The 19,089-nt window shown below is 38.2% G+C and overlaps 1 protein-coding gene across 2 annotated transcripts in view; it reads left to right on the top strand.

The window, feature by feature from the left end:
* Positions 1–19,089, top strand: part of LOC141439604 (uncharacterized) — a 77,383-nt gene that overhangs the window by 55,936 nt on the left and 2,358 nt on the right. For both annotated transcript variants that reach the window (XM_074103895.1, XM_074103894.1), the window contains 8 exons: positions 1,113–1,208; positions 1,551–3,464; positions 3,939–5,401; positions 16,181–16,345; positions 16,909–17,145; positions 17,558–17,695; positions 17,974–18,259; positions 18,898–19,083. In XM_074103895.1, coding sequence (XP_073959996.1) covers positions 1,181–1,208; positions 1,551–3,464; positions 3,939–5,401; positions 16,181–16,345; positions 16,909–17,145; positions 17,558–17,695; positions 17,974–18,259; positions 18,898–19,083 — 4,417 coding nt within the window. In that variant the 5' untranslated portion in view covers positions 1,113–1,180. The remainder of the gene's footprint in view (positions 1–1,112; positions 1,209–1,550; positions 3,465–3,938; positions 5,402–16,180; positions 16,346–16,908; positions 17,146–17,557; positions 17,696–17,973; positions 18,260–18,897; positions 19,084–19,089) is intronic.

Here is a 19,089-nt window from a genome sequence, read left to right as displayed (position 1 = left end):
AGCTTAAAATGCATTTTTTTTATTCGACTCGATGGCAAACGAGCAAGTGGGTCTCCTGATGGTAAGAGATCACCACCGCCCATAGACACCTGCAACACCAGGGGTATTGCAGATGCGTTGCCAACCTAGAGGCCTAAGATGGGATACCTCAAGTGCCAGTAATTTCACCGGCTGTCTTACTCTCCACGCCGAAACACAACAGACAAGCACTGCTGCTTCACGGCAGGATTAGCTAGCAAGATGGTGGTAGCAATCCTTTTGACGACCGGATGGCTATGTGGTTAGAGCACCTGACCACGAAGCTTGAGGTCCTGGGTTCGAATCCCGGCCGGGGCAGATATTTGTGTGAATAACACGAATGTTTGTTCTCGGGTCTTGGATGTTTAATATATATTTAAGTATGTATTTATCTATATAAGTATGTTTATCCGTTGCCTAGTATCCATAGTACAAGCTTTGCTTAGTTTGGGACTAGGTCAATTGGTGTCAAGTGTCCCATGATATTTATTTATATTTATTAATCCGGGCGGACCTTGCACAAGTTCCTACCACCTGCAAATAAAATGTATTATTGCATAGATAGAGGTTGAACCACAGTAACTAGTGGGCGAGCACCATAATTTACAAAAATCTATGTAAAAAACAAGAACGTGTGCAAATTAATAGAAGGATAGGTAAAAAATGGCGAAATCGTTTCTGGGAGGTAATATGAATGACGAAATGTATATTTCTTTTATTCTGTGCTATTTTTGCTACAATTGTATTTAGAAGTAATCTTATTCAGATTGAGCGAGTCCAGTAACGGCTTTACTCGTGTAAGATATGCGTCCGAGTGCTCATCACTGTCAGCAGTTGCAATTTTTAATTAGCAATAGGGCTGTCATCGTTCATCCGCCATTACCTCTCATATTTCGTTTTCTAGATTTTTTTTACCGTACAACGGCAAAACCTACTAGACACTGGCAAAATTGTCCTCCAATGGACAGAGCCATATTTTTCTAAAAATCTAATCTAATTAGCAATAGGGGTGACAGCAGGGCGTCATCTATTGGCCAATGGAATGTCGAACACAAGGACATTTAAGTTACTTAAGATTTTTTTTTCTATTTCAGGATAACCATGGCAAACAGGATTCTGGATCATTGAATATTTACAAGCGCAGGACCAACATGAAGTCATAATGGAGTCTCCAGTGAGAATATGTTTAGGTATGGTATTTGAATTTGTTTTGAAATTTTAAGACCCAGACAGACGCACGAGCAAGTTCGCAAACTTACGTCTATCCGATACTTGATTAACGCGTCTCACAAGTATTATCCGACCGGGTTGTACTTTCTAGGGCATATAATAACATATCTAATTTTGCACATCGCTCTCAGCTCCGCTTCTATACTGGTACAACCTAAATGCTGGAAAATTTTAGCATGCTTAAATGTATAGGTGTATGTAGATACAGGTTTATGCTTTTAAGCTAGTAGATGTCAGTTATGGTGTAACTCGACCTAGGCTCTCAAAATGTGTTGCTTAACATACGTTTCATAAAATTTCAGGTGCAGCATTAGTAGCATATCTGCTACTATTAAGCAGCACTTCGGTCAGTGGTAATGCCTTGCCGCTGGAAACGACAACGACGACGGTCAAAGATGAGAGACCTGCGAGATACACCAGGAACAACACATGGGCCCGAGGCCGGCCCAAGAGTCTGGACACAGCTCTAAATGAGCTTCAGCCTCAAAAATCTGGTTCTGAAGACAGCAACGATAAAAATGTCAAGTACAAATACAGAGGAGGTACGAGATACAATTCTCGTTCAACCACAGAAAGCACGTTAAGAAGAGTGAGGTCGTCCACGGCAGAGTCAGTGCCGTCAGGGTTGATAATAGTTACTCCAACGGCAGAAGTGAAGAAGCCGGCACAAATGATGGACAGTATGAGAAACTATAAGAAAACAAACTTGCCGCCAAGCAGCACAAGCACCACGACAGTCGAAACTAAAAGCGAGGAAGACGACGATGATGATTCATTTGAAAAGTTTACAAGTAAATTTGATGATAGCAACTTCTTTACTATACCTGGCTTTGACAGCGATGACTTTGCTAAAAACACTGGAAAAGGGTCGAATGAGAAATATAGTGATTATACAAGTACTGCCTTTAGTTCCTTTTCAAGTTTTTTGCCAATAGACGATCCTTATAAATCAGAACCATATAAATCAGAATCGTACAAATCAGACTTTTTTGATTTTAATGCTGAATTAACCACACCAAAAAATGTTTTCTTCGATAAAAAGTATCAAGATATTTCGTCAAGTATTATTAAAAATTTAGATGCTATAAAAATAAGATCGCCACCACCTAATGTAACAAATGTACATAAGATAATCAAAGGAAATGTAGGCTTAGACAACAATAATTCAAAACCAGGTAATAAATCTACCATAATTATCAAGAATACCAAAGAAACTCGGCTTATAGACAACGACGGGGCTGGAACTAATAATAAAGCGCTCTCTGATGTACATGGTACAAGTATTTATTACGAGATGTCAGTACTGTCCACCGAAACCTACTCAATCAATAATTCTAATGAAGACGATTGCGATAATGATACCTTAGCCACGGAACCGACGCTTCAAACCCCAGCTGAAGAAGAGCTGGCGCCCATTAAAGGCACTCCATCAAATCTCTTCGTCGTTTCAACAAAGCCTTTATTTCCGGATCCAGAGTTTGTTTCTACGATATCCTCGAACCTTTTACCATCATCTAGTGCACTACCATCCATCTTTAGTTCTGTTGGTTCCATACCATTATCTATTCAAAATTCAATTTCTTCAACTGAAAAACCATTAAGGACATTTTCGAGCAACTTAACCAACAGGAACAGAGGATATTCCAAGAAGTTAACAGAAGGTCGAGATTCACCCAATAGCGTTACAGTGACGGGTGCTAATTTACCAAACGTAAACGTCAGGAATGTGACACGAAAATTCCATTTCACAACGCCTAAGTCAAAACCAACTTGGATGACCCCCAGGCGAAATATTACACGGACGTACCAGCGGCCGACCTATCCAACCACAATATACGCTGAACATTTTAGTATTAAAAACAGAACGTCCACCACAATTCGTCCGAAACAATCGAACAGGACTGTCCTTACAACAGTATCGTCGGATATTGACCCAGTAATTCAAGCTGATGTGAGTGGCGTGAAGAAGATAGTGCATTCCCAATCTATATCCGACAACGCTATTCCGTCGCTGTGGAAGAGAGGGTCAGCAAAGTACGCGACAACGACGGCGACTTCTGCGGAGGTGGAGACGGCCAGTGCGAGTGAGTTGGAGATACCACCGACTCTAACAGCTTGGGCACTTGCAAGCCTACGTAGTCCTCCGGCGAGACCAGCGAGCTCAACACAGAAGAACGCTGAGGAAAACGAACTGCAGAAAGTCAATGAAATAGCAGGTGGGTCACATTATAAAACATTTCATAATTCTATAAAAATATATCACAAACTTGTGCTCACCCGTACTTTCACACGTGTGTGTCACAGTTGAATTGAAATTCTGGGATTTTGGAAAATTCTCGTCGGGATTCCCAAAATACATTGTGGATTTCATTAACGTTATGCAAAAAACACCCGCGCCAAAATCCTCGTGGTTGAAATCAGATATCAAAATAAAAAGTAGCATGTGTGTTATTAAAGGTATCCAAAAATCTGCATATCTCATTATTAATTTCATACAAATTCTTCCAGCAGTTTTTATTAGCACGAAAAAGTATCAAACACATAGATATAATAACAAACTTTGCATTTATAATATTAGCGGGATGTTATTTATGTGAGACCTACTTGCAGTTACTTATTGCGAAATTCGTTTACGAATTGAAATGTGTACAAAATGTTCGCAATTAATATTTTTCACTATCGCTTTTCAGACAAGAACGAGATTGCAACACGTTCCACGACCACAACTTTGGCTCCTGAAACTAACAACGTAATTACAGAAAAAAACATTACCGTTGATCAGAATACACTGCCATGGCGGCCAATGCTACCACATACGTCGCCGGACCCCGAAGTAAAGACGGAAAATATACCTACTGAGACAAAATCGGAGAGATTGCCCGCTGAAAGCAATATCTCTGTTCAAAGTAGTGCTCAGCCAATCACAACCACTGAATCTATTAAGACTACTGATGCCACAAAATCTTCTTCAATCACAATAGAGAATACTACTGAAGCAAAAGAGTTACAAACATCATGGATATCAGTTAGCGAACAGACAACAAAGAAAACTGTTGGTTTAAATACTCAGAGAGAATCAATTACAAAGCTACCTAAAGGGGTAACAACACCGTTGGATGAAACAGCTCAAAGTTCACAAGAAAATAATGAAGTCGCTACAGAAGTAAACACTAATGAACCTATGACCACCGATTATGAAATAACGACTTACAGTCGTCAGTTTACTTATGTTCCGACAGTAGCGATAACTGAAAAAGTTGAAACAACAACTGCTCCAAATGCACGGCACCCAGCAGCTCCCACCAGAACAAAAGCGACAACCATTGAAGATGATCCTATTACTACTTATAGACCTAAATATGTTGACACAACTACAACTGATATGACAGAAGAAACAACTACCACACAACCAGATTCAACACCTCAGGTTGAGGTATCATCGCTAATATTCAGCAACGCAACTAAAATAGAATCAGAATCACCTGTGTCAACTACGCAAGTTGCTGAAATCACAACTTCTGAAGAATCAATAACAGAGCATCCTACGACACTGAAGGTATTAGAACCAGAAACAACTACTGATTCCGATGAAACCAATTCAGAGAATAATATTGACGATTCTACTGAAGTACAAATGGACAAATCATCGGAAACTCAAGCTCCTGAGGTGCTTTTGAGTACTGAAACTTCTGAAACGACACCAAGTGAGATATATGACAAAACAAATAGTTCGGAGGAAAGTAGTGGCAGCAATGAAGTTATAACTATGGAGACTACAAAGATAATATCCTCTACAACCACCACCACTACAACCACAACAACTACAACTACCACCACTATTGCTCCTACCACCACAGAAGAGCAGAAAGAAATATCTACTGAACCCGAAACAGAAGCGGGAACAACAGTGACCCAGGGCATAACAACAGACCCACACGCTAAAATTATTGTGACATCTGAAGATGAAAGTCCCGCGGAGACGACTGAATCGACTACCAAATCGGTTAACGAGTTGGAAGACGTGTCAAGCTATGGAGATGTGACAACAGAGAAATCAGTACTAGACATGGAGGAAGCAGGATCGGGGGCGGCGGTCGCTATTGCAGTGAGCACTATAGGTGTCATTGCTTTAATACTGCTCATTGGATTGCTGGTAAGTGTATAATGGAATATTCATTCTCTAAAAGTGATCACAGATTGTTGACGAATGCAGAGGCGTGTTGTTTTCGTAAATAATATGTGAGAGAGGGATGAATTTAATATAATATCACTAAACAACGACAAAGCTCACAATTTCAAATTATGTACCTAACTCAAAAAAAGGTAGCAAACACGTACTATAAACAAAGTAAATTATGTAATGTACAGTCGAACAAATTTAATCATGACCCAGGGTGGAACCTTTGTGCTACTAATATCATTTTGACATCTCATACTTTTATTAAGGAAATCAAATTGAAATTGATTATTAAAAGGTTAATTAAAAAGGTAAACCATTTTAAAGTGTTACTTATACGATTACACACAAATTAGAAAAACATCAACATACACGTAGAACACAACAATTAAAAATATCACTATTTTAACAATTTAATTATTTTACCTCTATTTTGAAGAATAATTTCAACAACTATTTTCTCGTCCATTCTTTTTCACTGCTCGAGTTCAATTCTTCTCTTCTAACACCTCTTTTTCGTTCTTCATACTTTATTGTTGTATGTTCGTACAAGATATCCAGAGTAATGAGCATAATATCTAATAGGATAGCCTCACGATAGATTATGATCACTACTTTGGAGACCATTGCAGATTCAGTCTTCGTAATGTTCTATTTTGCGTCCTGGAATTTTAAAAAGTTCTGTTCGCTAGTGTATTCATAACATCATTTTCAAGATTTCTGGTTAAAATGTAATACTGGCAACAATACAATTTATATTGCAATCTGACGTACATTACCTAACAAAATAGTAGATTGATAACCAAGGGTGGAAAGTGACCCATTTCACCCGAGATATTTCTGGCGCCTGAAAAAAGTGAATAGTTCGAGGGGAAATGGGTAATTTCACCCGAGTTAGACACTTTACTTTTCATTTCGACTGCGAAGAAAGTAAAATACTACAAAAAAGAAGAGAATAATAATAAATTAAATTTACTGATATCCAACCTCCAACCTTTTCGCACTGGCCACTTGCCACGTCCCACTATTAAAAAAACATCGAGTTGGTCACGACACGACCAAGGAGCTTATATACAAAACTGGAGGTTGAACGCCGAACGAAGAAGTTGACCTTTGTTACTTATTTATATTATATTCCATCTCTTTCTTTCACATTTCAAGAATGACTTCCATCTCTTTCTTAACCTAACTAAAGAAAGAGATGGAATATATTCGTGACATAATAAAAGTCAAATTTCTTGTTTCAAACGGATGTTCGGCGTTCAACCTCCAGTGTTATAGGTATATAAGCTCCTTGGTCATGACGTGTATCTAGATGACCAGGCCAAAATGTGAAAAAAAAGTGTCATTGACGTAACTCAATTATCTTCGACTCTGTGGCTAATCGTAAAAATTAAAAAAAAAATACTTTCCACCCTAGAGATGAAAACGCAATTTCCCACCCGGCTATCTACCCCATGAAAATTCAACTTTCCGAACAGGAGAGATGAAAAAGTTTTTTCATCACACTTGCTCGTCAATTATGTTATTCCATGCCTGTATACTTGCTGTATACTATAGGACAATGGCCTCAATTGTTCCCGCGGGAATTATTATGACTTTTGTTTTAAAAAGTTAGTAAGTACGTCATTTCATGAAAAATCTTATCTTCGCACTGTCATCGTTCATCTACCATTACCTCTCATACATACCACTCATTACCAATTCAGTTTTCGATTTTCTTTAGCTCATATTTCGTTTTCTAGATTTTTTTTACCGTACAACGGCAAAAACTACTAGACACTGGCAAAATTGTCCTCTGATGGACAAAGCCATATTTTTTTAAAGAAACAACAACAACAACAACGTCATTTCATTTTTATTTACATCTTTAAAACTTAGCTATAACCCAATTTAACACTATAAAAATTTGCCACGCTTCATGAAACTTCGTTATTTTTATATTTTCAAAATGTTTTGCAATAATTTTAGTAAATATTTTTTTAGCATGTTTGAATAATCTGGCCGTAAGGCCATTCGAATTCTAAACTAAACACGGTTCTTAGTATTATCTATGGTAGGCGACTCGAAAAAAGTGACAATCGGGGGGCTACCACGAAATTCGAAAATTGAAGTTCATATCGTTTTCCTGACGCTAATATTATTTAATACGAGAGTGAGAGGGACGGTACGATACGAACTTCGATTTTCGAATATTGTAGTAGCTCCCTGTATTTGCGGGTAGCCATATTTTATTCAGTTCTTTTCTTAGCGTCTTGCTTTTGTTGAGCTGTGAAGTGTTTGGACACAAAATAATTAAATTTTTGCTTTTTTTTTCCTTGCAATGTGATGAAAAAAAAAATTAATTAGCACCGCAAGTTAAACAAAAGCATTTGCTTTGATAAAATACTTCAGTATTACTTACCAATAGCGTTTCAATTTGTTCTGTCGTACGCCTTGATATTTGAATCCTGGAATCCAATAAAAGAAAAAATTAGAAACTGCATCTTGACAGCTCAATCGTAAAAGAATTGCCGGGTTAAATTTCAATAAAACTGTCTCATGGAGGGCCTATGTCCTACAATGGGCGTTCTATGGCTGACATGGTGTTGATGATGAAAAGCATCCCACAAATCGGAACATGTTATAATGAGAATGGCATTAGTCATTTACTCAGTAACTTTTAAGTGCACCTTTTTCACAATATTCCATTTAAAGAAAAGAGTCGTTATTCAAGACTTTATTTGATTTGATTTACGTGGGCTTTTGGTTGACATGGTAAAAGATTCTGTTACAGATCTCAGGTTATCTAGTAGAAGTACAGGACGTCTACAAATAATCTAAAATGTCGTTAAATTCTACAGCCTAGGGGGCATTCAAGTAATAGTAACGCAATTTTTGGGAGATTTTTGACCCCTCCCTCTCCCCATGTAACACGCCGTAACATTTTTATATGCAATCCCTCCCCCTTCCTAAATGTTACGTAACACCAAAATGACCATTTCTATTTTATTTTTTTAGCTTTCCTTTAGCCTTTTTTCGAATTAAGTTGGCATTTTATGGCACAGTCACACTGGCAGCTCAGCATGAGAGCATTTATAGGTAGGCCAAGAACAACCTGATGATTCAAATATCCCGCTTTTGAGGGCATTATAGTATGTACTTGATACAAAAAAACTGTGACGTAACGCGTCGTTTTAACACTTCCTCCCGCCCCTGTAACGCATCGTACGTAACGCAACAAGACCCTCCCCCAAATTGCGTTACGTAATACTTGATCGCTGCCCTATTCATTAAAAAGTACGACCACGAAAATTGAGGAGGTTGAAACGCGCAAATAACGACCCAAAAGCGTATAGCGACAAACCATTCTAACAAATTCCTACAAAAGTATAGCTCAGGTTTAATCCATCATAAAAACATAACACCACGAAACCACTGCATAAAACTTACGAGCCAAGTTTCGCTGTAATCAGAGGTAACTCTACCGTCGCAAGAGCAGTTGAAGCTCATTAGATAACGAGTGACATAACACACACACAACCTTAAACCTACACCGTAAGATCTTTGTTTAAACAAACGGGAACATTACTGACCATACCTTACTAACAAAAGTTAAAACTGGGTCCAATGTAGTGGATATAAAGGTGAGTTTGAAGTGCGAGCTGGGACGCGATTTATCTGTCGATAAAAATTCCGCTGTGCAACTCGAAGCAACTGATGTATGAATTTGATACCGTGATAAGTTAATGAGCTGCGGAAACCAGTGGGCGATGGCGAATATCGGTCAAGTTTTAACTGTCTTAGCAATTCTTATTAAAACTCTAAATAAGTCAAAGCTTGGATGGTAACAAGAGTATTCGAGAGTTTGGTGGCAAATCGGAGGAAAGATAATTTTGAGATCAAAGTTGAACTAGAAACTTTATTAATCTTTTAAAACATAGCTTTAAAAACCGGCCAAGAGCGTGTCGTACGCGCCCAGGATAGGGTTCCGTAGCCATTACGAAAAAATCAAATAATATTTTTCTAAGGATTTCGTATTGTGTACCGAATCTTCCAAGTTTAGGTATATTTTATACCTTAGGCTGCTATTTACTCTTAAACTACTAATAATTCTCAAGAATCTTAGCCGCTATAATGTTCCTTGTAAATTTGATATAAGTATATATTTAGTATGGTAGCAGTCTGAACTTTATTTTTTATGATTCCGAGCTGGAAAAACAGGGTCTCCAGATGTGTCCCCAAAATATTGTATGGATGTGTCCGTTTTGTTAACTGGAAGAGATCCCTTTAAGGGATAAGTTTGCCTTTGTACATCTTATTATCCTGTGTTCTGTTATTTTCATGTGTTTTTATGTACAATAAAGAGTTTTACAATACAATACAATATTTTGGGGACATATCTGGAGACCCTGTTTTTCCAGCTCGGAATCATAGACTGAGTCTACCTCCCAAATTTTGTTGAAATCGGAGAGATAAACTCAAGGTACAACGGTAGATAGAAATGCCCAAATAAGGGTTTTCACCTAAAAATATCGTCTCATACATTCTTTTACTGATGAAAGGTTACAGTGGCGTGTAGTGAATATTTTATGAGTTAGAAAATGAAAATGAAAATAAACTACTGCCTAACATTAATGTTACACATTTTTGATCTTATATTTGTTCGTTAGGCAACTCGGAGTTAGCACACACAAGCTTTGCTCAATTTTAACTGAGCATGTAAAAAATTAAGGCATTTCGGTGAGCATCGCATTGTTACGATGGCACGCCACTGCTAGATTATTACATTAGGTGATAGGTGGCAGCATCTTGATTTAAATTGATGAGCAAAACATACTCTACACTGAAAGCTCGTAGGAAAGCACTAGGAAACAATAAGATTTAAAACAAAATTTATATGAAATAGAAATCTGGTAATGCACGTTATGACATTTTAATTGATGTTGGTATTTTTATATAATATAATTTGAGGCAAATTGCAGAACTTAATTATAGTAAAAGTTTTAGACAAGCTGGGGTAAAAAATGAATAGGGACAACTTAGTTGAAAAATAATGACCAACGGTCTAGATCTATAAAATGAGGACGGCATTATAAAATACATTATATGTACGTTATATGTATACTAACATAGTTATAAGCAAATTACTAATAATGTATGGATCTTTGTTGTCTGAATAAATAAATGAATTATTATTATTAAAATTGAAGCCGTGGTAGCCTACCTAATGGTTTTACCTAAATGGCCTCAAGTAGAGGACCATGGGTTCAATTCAGGTTCACACCTCTGAGTTTTTCAAAATTTATATGCGAATTACATTTAAAATTTACCACGAGCTTCACTGTAGACCTGCGAAGCAATTCAGTGGTGTGTATAAAGTTCCCAATCGGCATGGAGTTCGCGTGGGAACTACAGCCCAAGCCTTCTCATTCCGTGAGGAGGCTTTTTCCCAGCAGTGGGACGTGACGTGACGTATGTATATAGGCTGGGATGATGATGATAAAAAACGAAAAGGTAAATAAATAAAATAAAAATAAAATAAACATCATGGGACACTTGACACCAATTGACCTAGTCCCAAACTAAGCAAAGCTTGTACTATGGACACTAGACAACGGATAAACATACTTATATGGATAAATACATATTTAAATATATATTAAACATCCAAGACCCGAGAACAAACATGAATCGAACCCGGGACCTCAAGCTTTGTAGTCAGGTTCTCTAACCACTTGGCCATCCAGTCGTCAAATACTTAAGTAGGTATTTAGGTAAGGTATATAGGGTTTGCAAAACCTTGCGTCTATTTCACCCCGTAAAAATTATAAGTAATCACAAAAAACATGTAGAAAGTTGAAAACAAAACTTTGATTGGATTTAAAAAATTGTTTAATAAAACTGTACTACAATGTACTCTAAAAAACTGTAAAAATTTCAAAATGTTTCAAAATACGTTACGTTTTGGTAAGAACTTTGTTATTCAAAACAAATAATCGTAAAGTTAAAGGGCTTCATTTTCTAAAGAAAGCGATTTTCTGATGATCTTGTAAATATTTCTAGCATTCAGAATAAACTCACTAATGAGACAGTAAACTTTATATTAGAGACGACAAAAAAACTGTGCAGTAAAAATAAAACCCCGAAGAAAAACGTGCAAAAATACTCAAAACTTACCAATTTCAGCACTCGGTCACGGCATAAATAAAATACTATTAACGGTAAAATCACTCAATTAGCGACTTTTTTTAAAGTAAATCATCTAAAAATATGCTAATAACCAATTAAACTGTCAATTGTTTCTAAACAGACTGTTATTCTATATTCAAATCAACAGTTGTAGTTTTGAGTGGTGCGCCGGCAGCGGTATGTCGTGGTGTTATGCGCGCGCGCAGGGCGCTGGGCGACCCGCTAGGGCACCGCCGGCCGGGCACACGAAAGTGCTGCCTCAAGCTTGTTGCTAGGGGTGGCACATCGTATAGTCGATCAAGGTACCATTCTTATGACAGTTCCTGCATCAGATTAAAAACAATAAGGCTGATTTGAGGAAGGTGAAGCTTGCAAGTGAAATAGCATTTTTTTATGCTTTAAGCTAAGCAACTGATAGCTTAGGATGATAAATAAGTTTCATGATCGTCTATAGGTACATAGATTATTTTTCCCGACTGCTTACCTCCATCTCCTATAAAGCACCTCGTTTAAAATTTTAAAACTAAAAACAAGTGAACAAAAGCAAAGAGATTTTGCGTCTTTGGTCCTCTAGGCGACTTAACCTAAAAAAACCTAGTTCATAAATCATGAAGTGACATACTAAGTGGCCCCATACCATTTAATACCTAAGCAGAGTTTTATCTAATCGGATAAACCGTTTTTGAGGGAATATTCGTTCAGTGCATTAGCAAACCCTCCTTCCCCCTCCTAATTAAAAATTATACAATATAACATTCCATTTCGTCATAGGTAAAAACAAAGACAATTTTAATTGAATCAAATGTACCTACAAAACATAACATTACACGTTCGTAAATTTGAAAACTTGAAGAAGTCGAAAAGCTGTACTTCTGAGAACTTTTTGTCACATCCCTAAGTCACATGTAATTTCTTTGCCCCGCACTCGATATTTCGCTAAGCATAAGTGTGGCCGTATCGCCGAAGGATGTTTTTACTGAGCGAATTATAAACAAAGCTCGATGACGGACCTTCGGCGCGCGTTTCCATTGCTAGCTGTATGACTACCATGAGTTTACAGTGACCGTACTCGATAGCGACGGCGTAAATTATTAGAAGAGGCGCTGTAGAATTCTCCATACAAATAATTTACGCTGTCGCTATCGAGTACGGTCACTGTAAACTCATGGTAGTGGTACTGGTAAAATTTGGACGTTTGGTTTCTTTACTCACTCTACTGCATTGTAGAATTCTAATATAGAGTACGTGTTGTGGACGTCTTCCGGCTGAATATACAGTGTGGAAATTACCTTGTACTCGTAAGTACATACAGTTGAGTGCAAAAAATATAAATTTAGCTAACTCTTCACCTTAATGTTAAGTGCATAAAGACATGTATACATATTTTTGTAACTTTGACTGTTTCGATATCTTTGCATATCTTGCGATATCTTGCCGTGCTGGTAACATATTTTGATATAATTTTGGCACTTGATTGTACCTAATTACACAATTTATATCTATCATTGAAAATATATAATTTAAGCAGCTTTCTATTAAAGGGATGGACAGTTGGCACAAAAAAATTATACAATTCTATTCAATAAATAAATATCACTGGTCACTTGTCTTGGTACAGTCACCAGCATTAATATCTGCCACAGCGCAGCGTGCAAAAATATCTGACACATCCTTCCGGCCCTAGAAATAGAGTCGTATCAGATATTTATGCACGCTTGTTGTGTCAGATATCAACTAGAGCCAAACAAAGTAAGTAAAATTCGTGTTATGATTACTTAAATAGATGCATTCTTGTCTTAAACACCTAAGATTCGAGATCAAACATTCGTATATTTCATCCTACTAATATTATAAATGTGAAAGTTTGTGTGAGTGAGTGAGTTTGTGAGTGAGTATGTTTGTTTCTACTTCACGCTGAAACAGCTGGACGGATTTGGATGAAATTTGGCAAAAAGTTAGTTTATAACCTGGATTAAAACATAGGATACTTTTTATCACGATATTCCTACGGGATAGGGATAAAACTTCTAAATAACAACCGCTGGGATTTGAATCATGAAATTTGGTGTGTAGGTAGCTGGACGTATGGAATAACACATTAGGTTATTTTTATCCCGATATTCCCACGGGATAGGGATAAAATCTCGAAACAACAACCGCTGAGCTTAGAGTCATGAAATTTGACCATTATTGTTTTAAATGTAACGTCAATGAAAACAACGATTTAACTATCGGGAAATCCCATGGGAATTTTTAAAAATCACGGAATTTCAATTCAGCTGTTGGACTTAATTATTTACGTGTGCGAAGCATTTGAATTTGAATTTGAATTAGACGTGTCGTGGCATTTGAATTTGAATTAGACGTATCGTGTGTTAATGCACACCAACCCCTAGTAGGGCACTTCATAAATCAGCACTAAGTGGTATTTGCTCTTGAGCCTATTCTCACGTAACACCTTCAAGTGCTTGCGAGGCATTCAGATAATAATCGAGGAGTTTGCATAATTTGGGATAACGTTCTAACAACGTGTTCTATGTTAGGTACTTTGTTGAGTGGCAAGGAAAAATCCAGCCTCTAATCCACTGGTGGGCACAGGCCTTCTCTCAGAATAGGTACATACACAAAACAACACACCATTGATCGCGTGCAACGATTACCGCAAAGTCGTGGATCAATATGTAATTATATGAATTTTCAGAGGTGCGATTGGACTGCTTCGATAGGTCAAACATAACCACGGCTTTGTTGAGTATCCAACTCTAATTGGTGCACAGGCCTTCTCTCAGAATAGGTACAATACAATACAATACAAATCGACCGTGACAATTAACAGAGTCGGATCTACAATTTGGCCATTTTAGAATTATAATACTATTATATGTTGACTTTGACATTATAATGTCAAAGTCAACATATAATAGTACCTATACTTATTTGACTTTGGCACAATAATTGCAGATCCGACGCTGTTAATTGTCATGATCGAAATAGATCACCAAAGCTGATGAGAAGGCTTGGCAGTGGGCTAGTGCAGATAAGGAACTTCAAACATACCATTGAAGTGCTTTGCGGGTTTCCTTGCGAAGTTTTCCTACACGGTAAGCTCATAGTAAAATGTGTGTGCGAGCCCGGGCTTGAATCCACGATCCTCTGCTTGAGAGGCAATAGACCAAACCACTAGTTCACCAACGGCTTATTATTATTAATTACCACATTGTTATATATCAATCCCAGCCTCTATATACGTCCCACTGCAGGGAGGGCATAGGCCTCCTCTCAGAATGAGAGGGCTTGGCTCGTAATTCCTGCGCGGGCCTAGTGTGGATTATGAACTGCACACACACCATTTTTTAATTTATTTTTAAGGAATAAGTCTACATCTTTTGCCCCCGACGTAAAAAGAGGGGTGCTACAAGTTTGACCGCTATGTGTGTCTGTGTGTTTGTCTGTCTGTGGCACCGTAGCTCTTAAACGGGTGAACCGATTTGAATGCGGTTTTTTTGTTTGAAAGCAGGGTTTCTAGCGATGGTTCTTAGACGTTTTATCAAAATCGGTTCAGCTATAAGAATCGTAATAGCTATAAGATAAAAAATATTAATTTTATCCTCCTGAGTCCTGACATTTTTTAACAAACTTAGCGTTTAAGACCTAGACGATGGTGACCTGCTTTGTTATTTTGGACATCATTTCAAAATTCTAAGAATTCTTTATTCAATGAACAATTTGTACTTTATAAAGTACATTCGGCCGTTATTCTTAGTGTTAATTAGTCCTTTATAAAGTACGCGAGGACTTAGGAGGATATAAATGCTGCCCTCTTGTATAAATATTGCTGTGCCCAACAGGGTCCATGATGATCACATATCCTTTTGTTGTTACAGATGTTTGTGTAACCATACATTGTGGACGAGTAATACAATATTGAGGATTGAGCTTTTTTGAGATATTGAACTTTGAAGCGACAATGTCAAAGGTTTTCAAACTTTTTGTTGGTTAAAGAAAGAAATAATGATTTATTTGCTTAGAATACGTAAATAAAGATCTTAAGGTTAATCTTAGGTTAGTTTATTACGAAAACATATGAAAGTGTTTTTGAATTTTACTCACTACCCTTATACATACTCGTAGTTTGTGGTTGTAACAAAAATACAAGCAGTATTTTGAATACCACAGCATCACAACTTATTCTATATTGAGGATGTGTACGCGCTTTGAAGGTACTTTATTATATGAATGAAAAAGATCCCTTTGTGCTTTACTTTGTCTAATATTGTAGAATAAGTTTGTACAAAGTAACTTATAAAGAACCGACTGCTGCGTATGTTCTTACAAGATTTTATCTAAATTGCTGTGTTACTTAGTCGGTTAGTAGGTACGGGTCAAATCGTGGAAGTTAAATTTGTCCCACTTTAGTAGTCGGATTGACTTGAAATGGATATTGTACTAGTATGACTCACTTTTACCTAAAGAAAACCGCATCAAAATCTGTCCATCCATTTGAGAGCTACGATGACAGACGGACGTCAAACTTATAGCATCCCACTTTTGGCGCCGGGGTTAAAAAAATAACTTTTTTTCCAGTTAGTGGTCCGTCGTCGCGGGCGGCGCGGCTTTTACGCCCAGCGTTGTACTCCAGTGTCTCTGGATGCGTACAGCCTGGACAGCGTTAGCGTTGGCCACAGGAAAGGCAACCAGCGTCTGCGCGCCAGCAAGCGGAGCTACGGCAACCCGGCTTACGACGACGAGGTACGCAACTCACAACACCAGTCACCACAACACGACCATCACGTCATCATCGAAAGACGTCGACTGCTGAATAAAGACCTCCCGCTTGGAACGCCACAATGAACGACCACTCGCCACTTGCAAGCATTGGTTGCCCACAATTCTCACAACATCGTCAGTCCATTTAGTGAATTTTAGTGGGAGACCAACGCTGCGTCTGACAAGTAACCCAACTCAATGCAATTAACGCTGCAGTGTAGAGCATGCTCAAACCATACAAATAATCTGAGAGAACAAAAAAGGCAAAGGCTCTTTATTGAACAACATATAACAAAAAAACATGGGGAAAATTAAAAAGGAAAGACCTTATTTTTTAAGAGCTATGTATTTATTTATTTATGGATTTGGAATCGGTTGTATCTGGGGTATAACGCAGGAGCTCCCACGAGACGGAATCGGGATGTGCATCGTTCTCACCAGAATGATGGACTGAACTAACGCCAGAATTACGAATTACCATGTAACCGATGTCTAAATAAAGCAGTGGACATGCTACTCTTATAATTTTTTTATTGAATTTTCAGGTGACTTCTCACCCAATGAACTATGCAGCGCTCGCCAACTTCGCCCTTGACGTGGAGTCTATGAGCAACGAGTTCGCCGAGATCCCAGCGGTCACCGTCCGGCCTGACGAGGTCCCTCCTGGCTGCGAAGACAAGAACCGCTACTCCAATGTCCTGCCGCTGCCTGAGACCAGGGTGCCGCTTCGGAGGATCGGGAGTGATCCTACTTCGGAGTACATCAATGCCAATTATATTACGGTAAGTTACTTATTTACTATGAGTTAATACAAAAAGATAGTCTTGAATCATGGTCGCTGTGGTGTACACTATCAATTTAAGGGTTAAGTTTTTTGAGGGTAGGGTTAAGTATTGCTTTTTTGTATGCACCTCATAGTGTTCACTGGTATAAATAGTGTATTAATATAAGTTCATTAAGTACAATGTATGTTATTTTGATAAATAAAGTTCTTTAAACATAATATAACATAATGTTGTGTCGTGCTTCGCTCGGGTAGGTATATTCTAATGGCGAAAATCAAGCACACAAGCATCTTATGTCTCATTCACTTACTCTTTTTTTGTATGGAGGATTATAAACGTGATTTTTTACTCTTTCATACCTACCGTTTAAAAAAAGCCCTTTTGTAACCTTCTTTGCTCCTCATTACAGGGTCCAGGCAACATCCGCAACTATTACATAGCGTGCCAGGCGCCGCTGCCAAATACCGTGATTGACTTCTGGCGAATGATCTGGGAACAGAACTCCAGGATTATCGTCATGCTGACTGAATATATGGAGAGTGGAGTCGTAAGTACCCTGTACAGTCGAGACAGTCTCTGTCGTACCTTGTTACGTGGCTTGATATCCCCCAGGTGATACCACCCAGAAAAAAAAACTGATCAGCCTGGCTTATCTTCAAAACTACTGCGCCAACATTTTATTACTCTTCTCATGACAAAAGCAAGCCGTGTGTAAAATTTAAAGCTTTTAGTCAAAGTAGTATGGGATGTGCGTTTATGATTTTTTTGACATTCGTAAGAGCTTGTTATACTTTGTTTGTCAGTCATTTAGTCTATCTTTTCCAGGAAAAATGCTACGAATATCTTCCTCCTTCCGAAGTCTCCGACAACAAGCGAACGTTTGGCGAATACCAAATCGTACTGAAAAAACGAGAGCAGCGAGACAAGTATGCTGTTTCAAGCGTCCAGGTCATCAACCTGACCACGAGGACCTGGCGAGAGGTCACCCACCTCTGGTACTTCTGGCCAGCTAAGGGAGTTCCTGATGATTATGATTCGGTGCTAGACTTCCTGTCGGAAATGAGGAGTTATATGAAGATCTCGCAGACAGCCAAAGAATATGATGAAGATGGTACGTCTGGTCACGAATATATTATTACCGTAAAACGGGGTTACCTACTTTAAAATGCAGGGGCTACTTTGAAAAACTTTTTTGTTTCTACGCCCATGTCCTTATTTTTTTCAGACCATCTGTGGCAATGAAATACCTATCTACATAAAGTACCTATTCTATTCTTTACCTCATTTGCTCAACCATTTTAAATCTATTAAAGTAGCCCCAAAATGTCCTAAAGTAACCCCTAATTTAACAACTTCCAAAAGGTTCTGTAATGCCAAAATGTTGTATTTTGGCGTTAAAACGTAGAGAGTAAAACTGCCGTTGGTATACTGTGGCACATACGGTAATCTATTTTAGTTAGGGGCTTTGCACAACTCATTTTCTGATACAAACGCAATAAGCACGCATGCGAGTTGTACGGCTGCTCAGCTCTAACGAATGAAAAACGCGCTGTGAAAAGGCTCTCAACCCTTTAGTCTCGAAAAGCATCTGTAATCCTCTGGAGTTTGATATGTACGGGTAGTGGTAGTCCTTTACCATCAGGGAGCCCACTTGCTCGTTACGAGCAAGGAGCGTTAAAAAGAATCTTTTAAAAGTACACAGCTATCAATAACAGTATCTAAAACTTTCCTTTTATCAACGATTTTTAGGTGTAGAAGTAATTTACGGCGATGGAAGCCGATCCTCTTTCGGTAACCTGTCGAAGCTGCGCGAAGACGGTAGTCCAGGGAATGGTGTCAACGTATATTCTCCCGCCAAGGCCGAGGAGATGATGAGGAGAGGACATGCTACTAATGGGACGCTGAGCCGGATGAAGGCTGCGTCGGAAGTTGAAGGTGGGT

Source organism: Choristoneura fumiferana, chromosome 21 (genome assembly GCF_025370935.1).
Source record: "Choristoneura fumiferana chromosome 21, NRCan_CFum_1, whole genome shotgun sequence".
In the NCBI taxonomy this organism is placed as follows: Eukaryota; Metazoa; Arthropoda; class Insecta; order Lepidoptera; family Tortricidae; genus Choristoneura; species Choristoneura fumiferana.
The sequence above is the reverse complement of the archived record's forward strand: the minus strand, read 5'-3'. Positions and strand labels throughout refer to the sequence as shown.